The sequence below is a fragment of the Lithobates pipiens genome, unplaced genomic scaffold (genome assembly GCF_037356315.1).
Source record: "Lithobates pipiens isolate NorthernLeopardFrog02 unplaced genomic scaffold, aLitPip1_a1.2 Scaffold_22, whole genome shotgun sequence".
NCBI classification, from domain to species: Eukaryota; Metazoa; Chordata; class Amphibia; order Anura; family Ranidae; genus Lithobates; species Lithobates pipiens.
Genome location: NW_027507784.1, coordinates 39,499,935 through 39,511,998, shown reverse-complemented (window position 1 = coordinate 39,511,998; position 12,064 = coordinate 39,499,935). Strand labels below are relative to the sequence as shown.

Below are 12,064 nucleotides of genomic sequence, written 5' to 3'. Positions count from 1 at the left end.
GCTATATAATAAATATCCCCAAAAATGTTTTTAAAAAACGAATTTCTTCATCAGTTTAGGCCAATATATATTCTTCTACATATTGTTGGTGAAAAAAAAAAAAAATCACAATAAGCGTATATTGATTATTTTTCGCAAAAGTTATAGCGTCTGAAAACTATGGGAAAGATTTATGGCATTTTATTTTATGGCCTTTTTAGTCTTTTTTTGTACTAGTAATGGTGGTGATCTGTGATTTTTAGCGGTACTGCAACATTATGGCGGTCAGATCGGACACTTTTGACACATTTTTGGGACTATTGACAATTATACAGCGATCAGTGCTATAAAAATGCACTGATTACTGTGCAAATGTCACTGGTGGAGAAGGGGTAAACACTAGGGGGCGATCAAGGGGTTAAATGTGTGTTCCCTCAGTGTGATCTTTTTTTTTTTTTTTTAGTTACATAGTTAGTCAGGTTGAAAAAAGACACAAGTCCATCCAGTTCAACCTTAAAAACAATAAATAAAATAAAAAATATCGTACAATCCAATATACCCAATTTTATGCCCACAATTGATCCAGAGGAAGGCAACAAAAACCCCAGCAGAGCATGCTCCAATTTGCTACAGCAGGGGAAAAAAAATTCCTTCCTGATCCCCCAAAGAGGCAATCAGATTTTCCCTGGATCAACTTTACCCATAAATGTTAGTACCCAGTTATATTATGTACATTCAGGAAAGTATCCAGGCCTTTCTTAAAGCAATCTACTGAGTAGGCCATAACCACCTCTGGCGGGAGTCTATTCCACATTTTCACAACTCTTACTGTGAAGAAACCTTTCCGTATTCAACTGTGTTCTAACTGTATGGGAATAGGACTAACTGGGGGAGGAGACCTATCGTTATTCCTACTTAGTAGGAACAAACGATAGGTCTCCTCTCCCCTGTCAGAACAGGGATTTGTGTGTTTACACACACAAATCCCCGTACTGGCTCATGTGTACGCGATTGCGTGTAGCCGGCGGTGATCGTGCCTGCCGGCCACACGCATCGGGTAACCCGCTGTGCAGCGGGTGCGTGCGCGTGCCTCCAGCATCTCTTAAAGGGGACCACGTAGGAGGTTTTGCGCAGCTGTGCCATTCTGCCGCAGTATATCTGCGTGAGGTGGTCGGCAAGCAGTTAATCAAATTGCATAGCCATTCATCCAGTGAATCTGTAGGTACATTCAGCCTGTGCAAAAAAATTAATGTTCTTCAGGCCATTTTCTTTTATGAACGAATGTTCTTTAAAGTGTTACTAAACCCAGGAGCATGAATTCACTATATCTGGTCTCCCACAGCACACAAAACATGGAAATGCATTTTAGTAAATAAAAACTGCTAAAATACCTTTTCTCATCAGCAGTATATATAGCAGTCTTGTGACTTCTATCAGTGCCTGGTTAAAGCTTGTAGGAGGATTTTTCATTCTCGTCCGACTATCCTGTGAGGCTACATGATTCCTGATCACCTATCTGGACAGTGTTAATCGGTCCTGTGCTGATCACATGCACTCCCCCCCCCCCCCCAATAAAAAAGCTCTCTAGCAATACATACCAAACTGAGCATGTGCAAAATGCCCACAAGGCTCTGTACCATCAGGAGATAGATTAGGGACAGTAAAAGATGGGGAGGATCAGAGAAGACAGGATGAAACAGCCTTTTTGCAAAATGCGGAGGATTAACCCCCTTAGGTTCCAACAAGCATGCTTTACTGCGTATACAGACTGATTTTACTGTTGTGGGTTTAGTAACACTGATTCTGGGCAGTAGTAAAATAGTGGCCATAATGCAGTATTTTTCTTTCTGTGCAATTTGGGGAAAAGCAAATGTTCTTTAGGCTATTTTCTCTTCTGAACGAATGTACTTTTTATTCTGGGCAGCAGTAAAATATCACATCATGGACACTAGATGGAGCTGAAGAGCACATGAAATAAATATATTATTATTATTATTATTATTAACGATTTATATAGCGCCAACAGTTTACGCAGCGCTTTACAATGTATAGGGGGGACAACACAATTACTGTACAATACAAAAGGTACAGGAGGGTCCTGCTTGTAGAGCTTACATTCTACAGGGAGGGGGTGGTGGTACAAAAGGTAATAGCTGCAGAGAATGATTTGATGGGGGCGGCTATTTACATAGACAAGAGATACAATGTAACAATTACTTTGGTACATTTATTTGCTAATTCCATCTAGTGATCTTCAGAGTTGTTACATTGTATCTCTTGTTACAAAAACGTATGTATGTTCCTCAGCTTCATCTAGTGGCCAAAATGTAATATTTTCCTTTCTGTGTAATTTGGGCAAAAGCAAATGCTCATAAGGCTACTTTAATTTTTGAACAAACATTCTTTTATTATTGGCACAGCACTAGTAAAATACCACATTAGATCTAAATGGGCATTATGTTGCTGGAGGGAATTAGGAAAAGAGAATTGTTACATTCTATCTCTTGTTACAAAGATGTATGTATTTCCTCAGCTCCTCAGCTCCATCTGGTGGCCATAATGTGTTATTTTACTACTGCCCAGAATAAAAGAACATTCATTCAGAAGAGCTTTTGCCCAATTTGCACAGAATGACCGGACATGGAGAACTGATAGATGGATGGCCATGCAAAGGTTTTATAAATGGACCTCTTAATATGTCAAATATTTTCAGGGACCACATGGGTGAGCAAGATCGTAGATCTCATCCTGAATGGGGGAGACATGGAGAAGAGCCAGAAAAGAGTGATATTTGAACGAGTAACTTTCCTGGACAGCGCAGCACCTGGAATTCCCTCAGGTATCTGTCCATACTTAGTTATTACAACAAAGTGTAAAAGAATGCAAGTGTGTAAAATCATTTTATGCTACAGCATTAAAGCTGAACATTGTCTTTTTTTTCAACCTTAAAGTAGTCCTGTTTGATTGCATCTAATTCTTCACATTTCATATCCAGAGAGCTGATGGGGATGCTGACATTCACTGTAGTTGCCTGTGCAATATACAGTAGCTGCTGGTGTCTTCCAGGTGTTGCTCAAGTGACTTTCCATCCATATACTGCACACAGGGGGTGGAAAGTCAGGTGGATGACGTCGCCATCTCTGCCTCGTCCAATCAGAGAATGCACAAGGGAAGCCCCTCACAAAATGTGAGGGAGGGACGGTTACCCATGTGAACTCCCGATTTCCTAGGAGCTTCACCTGTAAAGCCTATTAGTGTTTCCCCGTCCCAGCAGGCAAGGTACCAACCGTAACCAGCTTAGTGGAGTCCCGTGCTTAGCACTGTGCAGAATTATAGGCTCCTCAGACCATCCAGAGCACTGTGTGCATTACAGGCCTCCTCAGACCATCAACCAGAGCACTGTGGGCATTGCAGGCCTCCTCAGACCATCATCCAGAGCACTGTGCGCATTGCAGGCCTCCTCAGACCATCATCCAGAGCACTGTGTGCATTACAGGCCTCCTCAGACCATCATCCAGAGCACTGTGTGCATTACAGGCCTCCTCAGACCATCACCCAGAGCACTGTGCGCATTGCAGGCCTCCTCAGACCATCATCCAGAGCACTGTGCGCATTGCAGGCCTCCTCAGACCATCACCCAGAGCACTGTGCGCATTGCAGGCCTCCTCAGACCATCATCCAGAGCACTGTGCGCATTGCAGGCCTCCTCAGACCGTCCAGAGCACTGTGTGCATTACAGGCCTCCTCAGACCATCATCCAGAGCACTGTGTGCATTGCAGGCCTCCTCAGACCACCATCCAGAGCACTGTGTGCAGTGCATTACAAGCCTCCTAATGTCGCGTACACACGATCGAATTGTCCGGTGTACTTAGTCCGGCAAACAATCCGGTGGATAGTCCGGCGGACTTTCTGCCGAACGGACTTGGCCACACACGGACACACAGAAAGTCCGGCGTTTGCTAGCACGATGACGTACAGCACGTACGACGGGACTAGAAAAGAAGTTCAATAGCCAGTAGCCAATAGCTTCCTTTTCGTACTTGCTTCTGAGCATGCGTCATTCTTAGTACACCTGACTAGCATACTGACCAACGTATTGTCCGCTGAAACCCAAGTCCGGCGGAAAGATTGGACTGCAAAAATACTTTCTAAGTCCGCCGGACTTTACGCTGAGAAAGTCCGCTAAAGCCCACACACGATCGGATTGTCCGGTGAAATGCGTTTCGGCAGACTAAGTACGCCGGACAATTTGATTGTGTGTACATGGCATTAGACATCCAGAGTACTCTGTACATTAAAGGCCTCCTCAGACTACCATTTAGAGCACTCTGTGCATTACAGGCCTTCTCAGACCACCTTCCAGAGCACTTTGGGCATTATAGGCCTCCTCAGACTACCATTCAGAGCACTCTGTGCATTACAGGCTTTCTCAGACCACCTTCCAGAGCACTGTGTGTATTACAGGCCTCCTCAGATCACCGTCTAGAGCGGTGGTTCTGAGGAGTCCTGTAATGCATGCATCACTCTGGATGATGATCTGAGGAGGCCGGAAATGCACATAGTGCTCTGGATTGTGGTCTGAGGAGGCCTGTAATGCACACAGTGTTCTAGACCAGTGGTCATCAACCCTGTCCTCAGGGCCCACTAACAGGCCAGGTTTTATGTATTACCTTGGGGAGATGCAGACTAGAATACTGCAATCGCTGAGCAGCAAATGATCTCACCTGTGATATATTTCAGTTATCTTGCAAACCTGGCCTGTTAGTGGGCCCTGAGGACAGGGTTGATGATCACTGGTCTAGAACAATGTGTGTATTACAGGCCTCCTCAGACCACCATCTAGAGCACTATGTGCATTACAGGCCTCCTCAGATCATCATCCAGAGCACTGTGTACATTACAAACCTCACACCGTCCAGAGCACTGTATGGTATTTACAGGCCTTTTCAGACCACTGTTCAGAGTGCTGTGTGCATTACTGGCCTCATCAGACTGTCCAGAGCACTGTGTGCATTACTCAGACCATACAGAGCACTGTGTGAATTACTGGCTTCCTCAGACCGTCTAGAGCACTGTGTGCATTAATGGCCTCATCAGACCATCCAGAGCACTGTGTGCATCACTTGCCTTCTCAGATTGTCCAGAGCACTGTGTGCATTACAGGCCTCCTTGGACCATCTAGAGAACTGTGTGCATTACAGGCCTCCTCAGACGTCTAGAAAACTGTGTGCATTACAGGCCTCCTCAGACAGATTAACATCCAGAGAACTGTGCAGTATTTACAGGCCTCCACCATCCAGAGCACTGTGTGCATTACAGGCCTCCTCAGACCACCATCCAAAACATTGTGTGCATTACAGGCCTCCTCAGACAGACCACTGTCCAGAGCACTGTGTTCATTACAGGCCTCCTCAGACAGATAGCCGTCCAGAGAACTGTGCAGCATTTACAGACCTCCCGACTGTAGAGAGCACTGTGTGCATTACAGGCCTCCTCAAAACACCCAGAGCACTGTGTGCAGTGCATTACAAGCCCCTCAGACTGCCCAGAGCACTGTGCATTACAGGCCTCCTCAGACCACCATCCAGAGCACTGTGCATTACAGGCCTCCTCAGACCACCATCCAGAGCACTGTGCATTACAGGCCTCCTCAGACCACCATCCAGAGCACTGTGCATTACAGGCCTCCTCAGACCACCATCCAGAGCACTGTGCAGCATTACAGGCCTCCTCAGACCGTCCAGAGCACTGTGTGCAATACAAACCTCCTCAGATCATCCAGAGCACTGTACAGCATTTGCAGGCCTTCTCAGTCCACTGTTCCGAGCACTGTGTGCATTACAGGCCTTCTCAGACCATCCAGAGCACTGTGTGCATTACAGGCCTTCTCAGACCGTCCCGAGCACTGTGTGCATTGCAAGCCTCCTCAGACCACTGTCCAGGAGTTTGAAATCCTAGAGAAATGTTAAATAATGCACTACAATTTAAATAAACCCATTAGATTTTAGTCTACTAAAATGTACTGACGATTTTAGTCGACTAAATACAACTAAAACAATTGTAGATGACTAAAATGCGACTAAAACTAAAATTGCATTTTAGCCAAATGACTATGACTAAAACGAAATTTGATGCCATAATTAACACTGCTTACAACAGTCTCCACCATTGTAATTACTAATAAAATTACTAATAGTTTTACTAAAAGTAATATTATTATATTTATATGACTGCCCTGTGGGGTGAGAGAGGATTTTTTTTTCTTCTGGGGGTTGAGTCGGCTATAGTCACCCAGACGAGTTATGTTTTGTCCTCCCTTAAAACAAAATGTCTGAAGCTGGTGACAGTTAAAACTTCATGGAATAAATTTGCTATCACATTTGCTATCAGTATTCCTTTTAATCTTTTTTTAACCCTCCAGGAACTGAAAAATTGGACAAATTGGACTCACCAAGGGTGATTAAGACCCATCTTCAGGCAGATGTTTTTCCCAAGAGCTTCTGGGATAAGAACTCCAAGGTTTTCTTGTATTATTTGCTTATCTGATATATTTTGTATTTGGAATTTGTTTAAATCTCAGTTAGTTATAACTCAACTTAAATAATGATTGGACCCTGGGCAAAATTTTCTTGTCCCCCCTTCCTACATTCATGCAATTTCGCTCTTCATCTGCTCTGAGACATACAATAAATAGCAGCTAGGCTCAAAATCTGTTTACTGAATCAGATTAGGCAGCGGTTGCTATTGGTTGCCAGAGATTACAGTGTATCATTACCGCTTGCTGACTGGCTACTAGAAGTTACAGTACACATTATGGCTCACAGATTATTTGCTATAGGATACAGCACATGACTTCTGCTTATTGATTGGTTCCTGGTGATTACTGTGCATCGATACTGCTCACTGATTGGTTGTTAGAAGTTACTGGACATACTTACCACTCACTAATTGGTTGATTGAGGTTAGTGCACATTATTACTGCTCACTGATTGGTTGCTAAAGGCTACAGCACATCATCTCTTCACTGCCTGCATACCATGAATTGGGGAGGTGAGGGGACCCATCAAAAGACAGAAGACTCCTAGGCATCCTAGGACTCCTGGAATCAGTGGTGATGCTGGGGGAGGTTGATCAGTGGCAATGCTGGGGGGTTGATGGGATCAGTGGCAGTGGTGGGAGGATGGGATGAGTTAGGAGGCAGTACACTGTGGCAAATTCTGAATCATGTAGAACAAAGCTGGAAATTGTTGGCAAGTATATAGTGAGGGTTTCCACACTGACCACCAATGTAATGGGGAATTTAAACTGACCACTAATGTGAGGGGGGGATTTACACTGACCAACATGTAACAAGGGACTTTACGCCCTTCAGTTCCAATCATCAGTGCCCCCCCATCAGTGCCACTTCTCAGTGCCACCTCATCAGTGCTCATCAGTGCCACCTTATCAATGCCGCCTCATCAGTGCCCATCAGTGCTGCCTTATCAGTACCTATCAGTGCAGCCTATCAGTGCCCATCAGTGCAGCTGCATCAGCGCACATCAATGAAGGAGAAAAAACGATTGTGTTTTTTTTGGGGGGGTTTTTTGGTCTTTTTTAGAAAAAAATAAACAAACAAACAATCCAGCAGTTATTAAATACCTCTAAAAGAAACCTCTATTTGTGTGGAAAAAATTATGAAAATTAAATTTTGGGTACAGTTTAGCATGACCGCGCAATTGTCAAAGTGCGACCGCTTTGAAAGCTGAAAATTGGCCTGGGCAGGAAGGAGGTTTAAGTGACCAGTAGGCAAGTGGTTAATGACCGCAGTTGTAGGCGGGACTTTCAAGCATGCCCCTTTACCTCCCCAGTGGGCAGCATTCAGCAGAAGTGATGGTGGATATGACCTCAGGGTGGCACGATATAGACATGAATGGCGCATCTATTTACATATCAGTGCCGTCACTATTTACATATTAATGCTGATGCTATTTACATATCAATGCCAGTTATTTCCAAGAAAACACATGGTCTACAGATGAGTGAGGGCAAAGCTGGGCAGCATTAGTAACAGAACTTCACACTGAGATATCGGGACACAGCACGGGACTAAATCTTCAAGGGAATTTGAATTTGGATAGTTGGCAAGTATAAGGCAGCTGCTTTGGGGCCCCACAACAATGAGGCCCAGGAAAGCTGCCCCTTTTGCCCTGCCTTAAAGACAGCCCCGCAAACAACCACAGTGTGAGTACAGGTCTTGATGAATGTGGCTTAATCTAAACTTTTACTAAGCTTTAGTACGTTTTTAGCAAGCTCCAAGCTTCCCTAAAATGGGATACATGCCTGTTAAAAGCATATTTCAGGTTACAGTTATGGGGAGGAACTGCAGATCTGGATGGAGAGCAGGAGCTGCCCAGTTTATCATGATAACAAGTGGAAGATTACTTGCTTATTAATATGAAAGGCTCCTGCTCTCTGTGCAGATCTCCAGCTCCTCCCACTCCCTGCCCTGCTGATAGAATGCCATCATTGGTGGGGCAGGAGAACCAGCAAAGGAGACATAGGCATGGCCGCACAGCGGAAGGTCTGGACAGGGCTGTCACAGACCGCATGCACTCACAGCTAATCAGCCACTGTGTGGCCTGGTCATCAACAGGCCCTGGACCGGTACCGGTCCGTAGCCCGGGGGTTGGGGACCCCCGACTTAAAAAGGTAATACTAAGCAAGGTCTAAGTGGGAGGCTTTAACAAGTTATTAGTCTTGAAAGTCTAATAATTGCATTACTATTTGACATTTCTTAGATTGAAATCAGCTGTAACAGCCAATACTGTCTTTTTCTAGATTATATACGTGGCTAGAAATGCAAAGGATGTGGCGGTATCGTACTATCACTTCTACCGTATGGCCTATGGACATCCAGAACCTGGGACATGGGATGAATATCTAAATACCTACATGGAGGGAAATGGTACGTGAGTCAGTAGCTGGGCTTGTAGAAAATGATAGTTCCCATGAAAATGTCCGTGTTCTGTATTGTGGAATGGATAGACTGGTAAACATACTTAGACATTTCAGAAACTTTTAAAATGTTCTGTTACTTTTCTTTCATGGTCATTCTCCCAAACTTGTTGGTTTTGCTTTGTACGGCAGTTGCTTATGGATCGTGGACCAAACATGTGAAGGGCTGGTGGGAGATGAGGAAAAAACACAAGATCTTGTACTTGTTCTATGAAGACATGTTGGAGGTAACTTGACTTTGTCTTGCTGTCATGTGGAGAACTCTTGGCCTATAACAGAAATTGAATCGTATATTGACTCTATCTGAATCTCTTTGGTTAGGACCCAAAGCGTGAGATCCGAAAGGTGATGAAGTTCATGGATCAGGAACTTCCTGAAGAGATTATTGAAAAAATACAAAAAAACACTTCCTTCCAGGCCATGAAGGACAATCCAATGGCTAACTTTAGTACCTTCCCATTTATGGATCACTCAATATCCCCATTTATGAGGAAAGGTAAGACTTCATTTTAATTTCATAGGTTTTAATTTTTCCACTTCTTTATTATCCACTTGCTGACCAAGCCATTATGCCACGTACACATGACCGAACTTTCCGGCAGACTAGGTCCGATGGTCTTCCTGACTGACTTTTCAACAGATGGTCTTCCCACGGACTTACGAACGAATGGACTTGGCCACACTCGAAAGTCCGTTCATTTTGAATGTGATGACGTACGACGGGACTAAAAAAATAAGTTCAATAGCAAGTAGCCAATAGCTTCCCTTGCTTCGTAGTATTCGGTCTGTCGGACCAGCATACAGACGAACGGTTTTCCCGGCAGGAATTGAGTCCGTCTGACAGATTTGAAACATGTTCTATTTCTAGGTCCGACGGATTTTTATAACGAAAAACGATCGGATTAGCCCACACACGATTGGATTGTCCGACGGACTGATTCCGTCAGAATTAGTCTGTCGCGTTTACGCAGGATTACAGGCACTTTTTGTTTACAAATTTTAAATCAGTATTTTTTGTTAAAAAAATTACTTAGAACCCCAAACATTATATATATTTTTTTTAGCAGAGACCCTAGAGAATAAAATAGCGATTGTTGCAATATTTTATGTCACACTGTATTCGTGCAACATTTTTTCAAATGCAATTTTTTGGGGAAAAAAATACTATAATGATTTTAATCCCAAAAAAATACAATATACATAACCCAATATTTTGGTAAAATATAAAAGCTGTTGTTATGCCAAGTAAATAGATACCTAACATGTCACGCTTTAAAATTGCGCACACTCGTGGAATGGCGACAAAATACGATACTTAAAAATCTCCATAGGCGACGCTTTAAATTTTTTTTACAGGTTACCTGTTTAGAGTTACAGACGAGGTCTAGCGCTAGAATTATTGCTCTTGCCCTAACGTTCGCGGTGATACCTCACATGCGTGGTGCAAACACCGTTTACATGTGTGTGCACGACTTACGTATGCGTTCGCTTCTGCGCGTGAGCACAGAGGGATGGGGCGCTTTCATTTTTTTTATTATTTATTTTATTTTGACACTGTCCCTTTAAACTTTCCTTTACCACTTTTATTCCTATTTCAAGAAATGTAAACATCCCTTGTAATAGAAATAAGCACGACAGGTCTTCTTTATGGAGAGATCTGGGGTTAATAAGACCCCAAATCTCTCCGCTACCTTTAAAAGAAAAAGATTTAAAAAAAGAAATTGTTTGCTTCTGCCCTAGACCGGAAGTGATGTCGCTCCGGTCCACCAAGACCATAGAGACGATCAAAGATGATCTGGTCTCTGGTAACCTCTATGGCCAGCCGCGCAACCTGTCGGAAGATTTCTCGGGCTTACCTAAAAACAGTAAGCCCGAGAAATACTAGCGTTGGGCGGGAAGGGGGAGGGGCATCTATTCTGAAAGCGATCCAGTGGCTTATTAGCCGCTCAGACTTCTTGCATGAGAACATGCAACATATATAGTGGTCATAGAAATATTGGCACAATCAACAAAAAAAAAAAATATATATAAATTAAGTTTGTGCATTACAAAGACTGGAATGTTCTGAAACTTTTTCTCGAGTGTCCACAAACATATAAAACATTTAAAATATTTTTAAAACAATTGTTATTTGCATCAAAACTTATACAAGGATGCTGCAAGTGTAGGAATGCCAACGTCCCTGGATTTCCTGGGATGGTCCTGCATCCTGGTCCTCGGTACCAGTGATGTTGTATCCCGGGCCATGTCCCAGGATCAAAGCATCAACCTTGTGCAGTAATTCAATAAGGGATCAGTTGCGGGGGTTTGGGAACACGAGTGGGAAGGATCTAGGTGGGACCAGCAAAGTGAGTGTGATGGGCATTAACCGCATATTTAGAGGTGGGGTCTGGGTGGGGCCAACCAACAAAGTGGGCATGATTTGTGCAGCACGCCCACCCAGAATGTTGGCGGGCAAACTTTAGACTGTCCCAGGATCCAGCACCATGATATTTCTAAGTAGGAGAGTGCAGCCCCCCCATTACACCTCACATGACATCTCCCTCCTCCCTCCAGGAATTCGAGGTGACTGGAAGAACCAATTCACCGTAGCCCAGAACGAGAGATTTGACGAATATTATCAGAAGGAAATGTCCGACACGGATCTCACCTTCCGTATGTAAGAACCAGCTGGAGCCACCATCTGCAAACTCAGAACCACCTTCTGCAAACCCAGGTCCAGAACCACCATCTGCAAACCCAGAACCACCTTCTGCAAAACAAGGTCCATAACCACCATCTGAAAACCTAGAACCATCATCTGCAAATCCAGGTCCAAGACCACCTTCTGGAAACCAAGGTCCAGAGCCGCCTTCTGCAAACCCAGGTCCAGAACCAGAACCACAATATGAAAACCCAGAACCAACATCTGCCAACCCAGGACTAGAATCGTCATTTGGAAACCCAGGTCCGGAACCACCATCTGGAAACCCGAGACCAAAACCACCATCTGAAAATAGTGGGCTCTTTGGAGCCAGACTTCAATAGAGAGACCTTCTTGACATTTTAAGACAAAATAATAATAAAGCAAGAAATTTTTACAGGAAA

At 43.9% G+C, this 12,064-nt stretch overlaps 1 protein-coding gene across 2 annotated transcripts in view; it reads left to right on the top strand.

Moving 5' to 3' along the window:
- The window catches only part of LOC143923613 (sulfotransferase 1A1-like), a 41,471-nt gene extending 29,407 nt beyond the window's left edge, over positions 1 to 12,064 (top strand). For both annotated transcript variants that reach the window (XM_077447409.1, XM_077447408.1), the window contains exons 3-8: positions 2,693 to 2,818; positions 6,402 to 6,499; positions 8,801 to 8,927; positions 9,110 to 9,204; positions 9,299 to 9,473; positions 11,534 to 12,064. In XM_077447409.1, the coding sequence (XP_077303535.1) occupies positions 2,693 to 2,818; positions 6,402 to 6,499; positions 8,801 to 8,927; positions 9,110 to 9,204; positions 9,299 to 9,473; positions 11,534 to 11,640 (728 nt within the window). In that variant the 3' untranslated portion in view covers positions 11,641 to 12,064. The remainder of the gene's footprint in view (positions 1 to 2,692; positions 2,819 to 6,401; positions 6,500 to 8,800; positions 8,928 to 9,109; positions 9,205 to 9,298; positions 9,474 to 11,533) is intronic.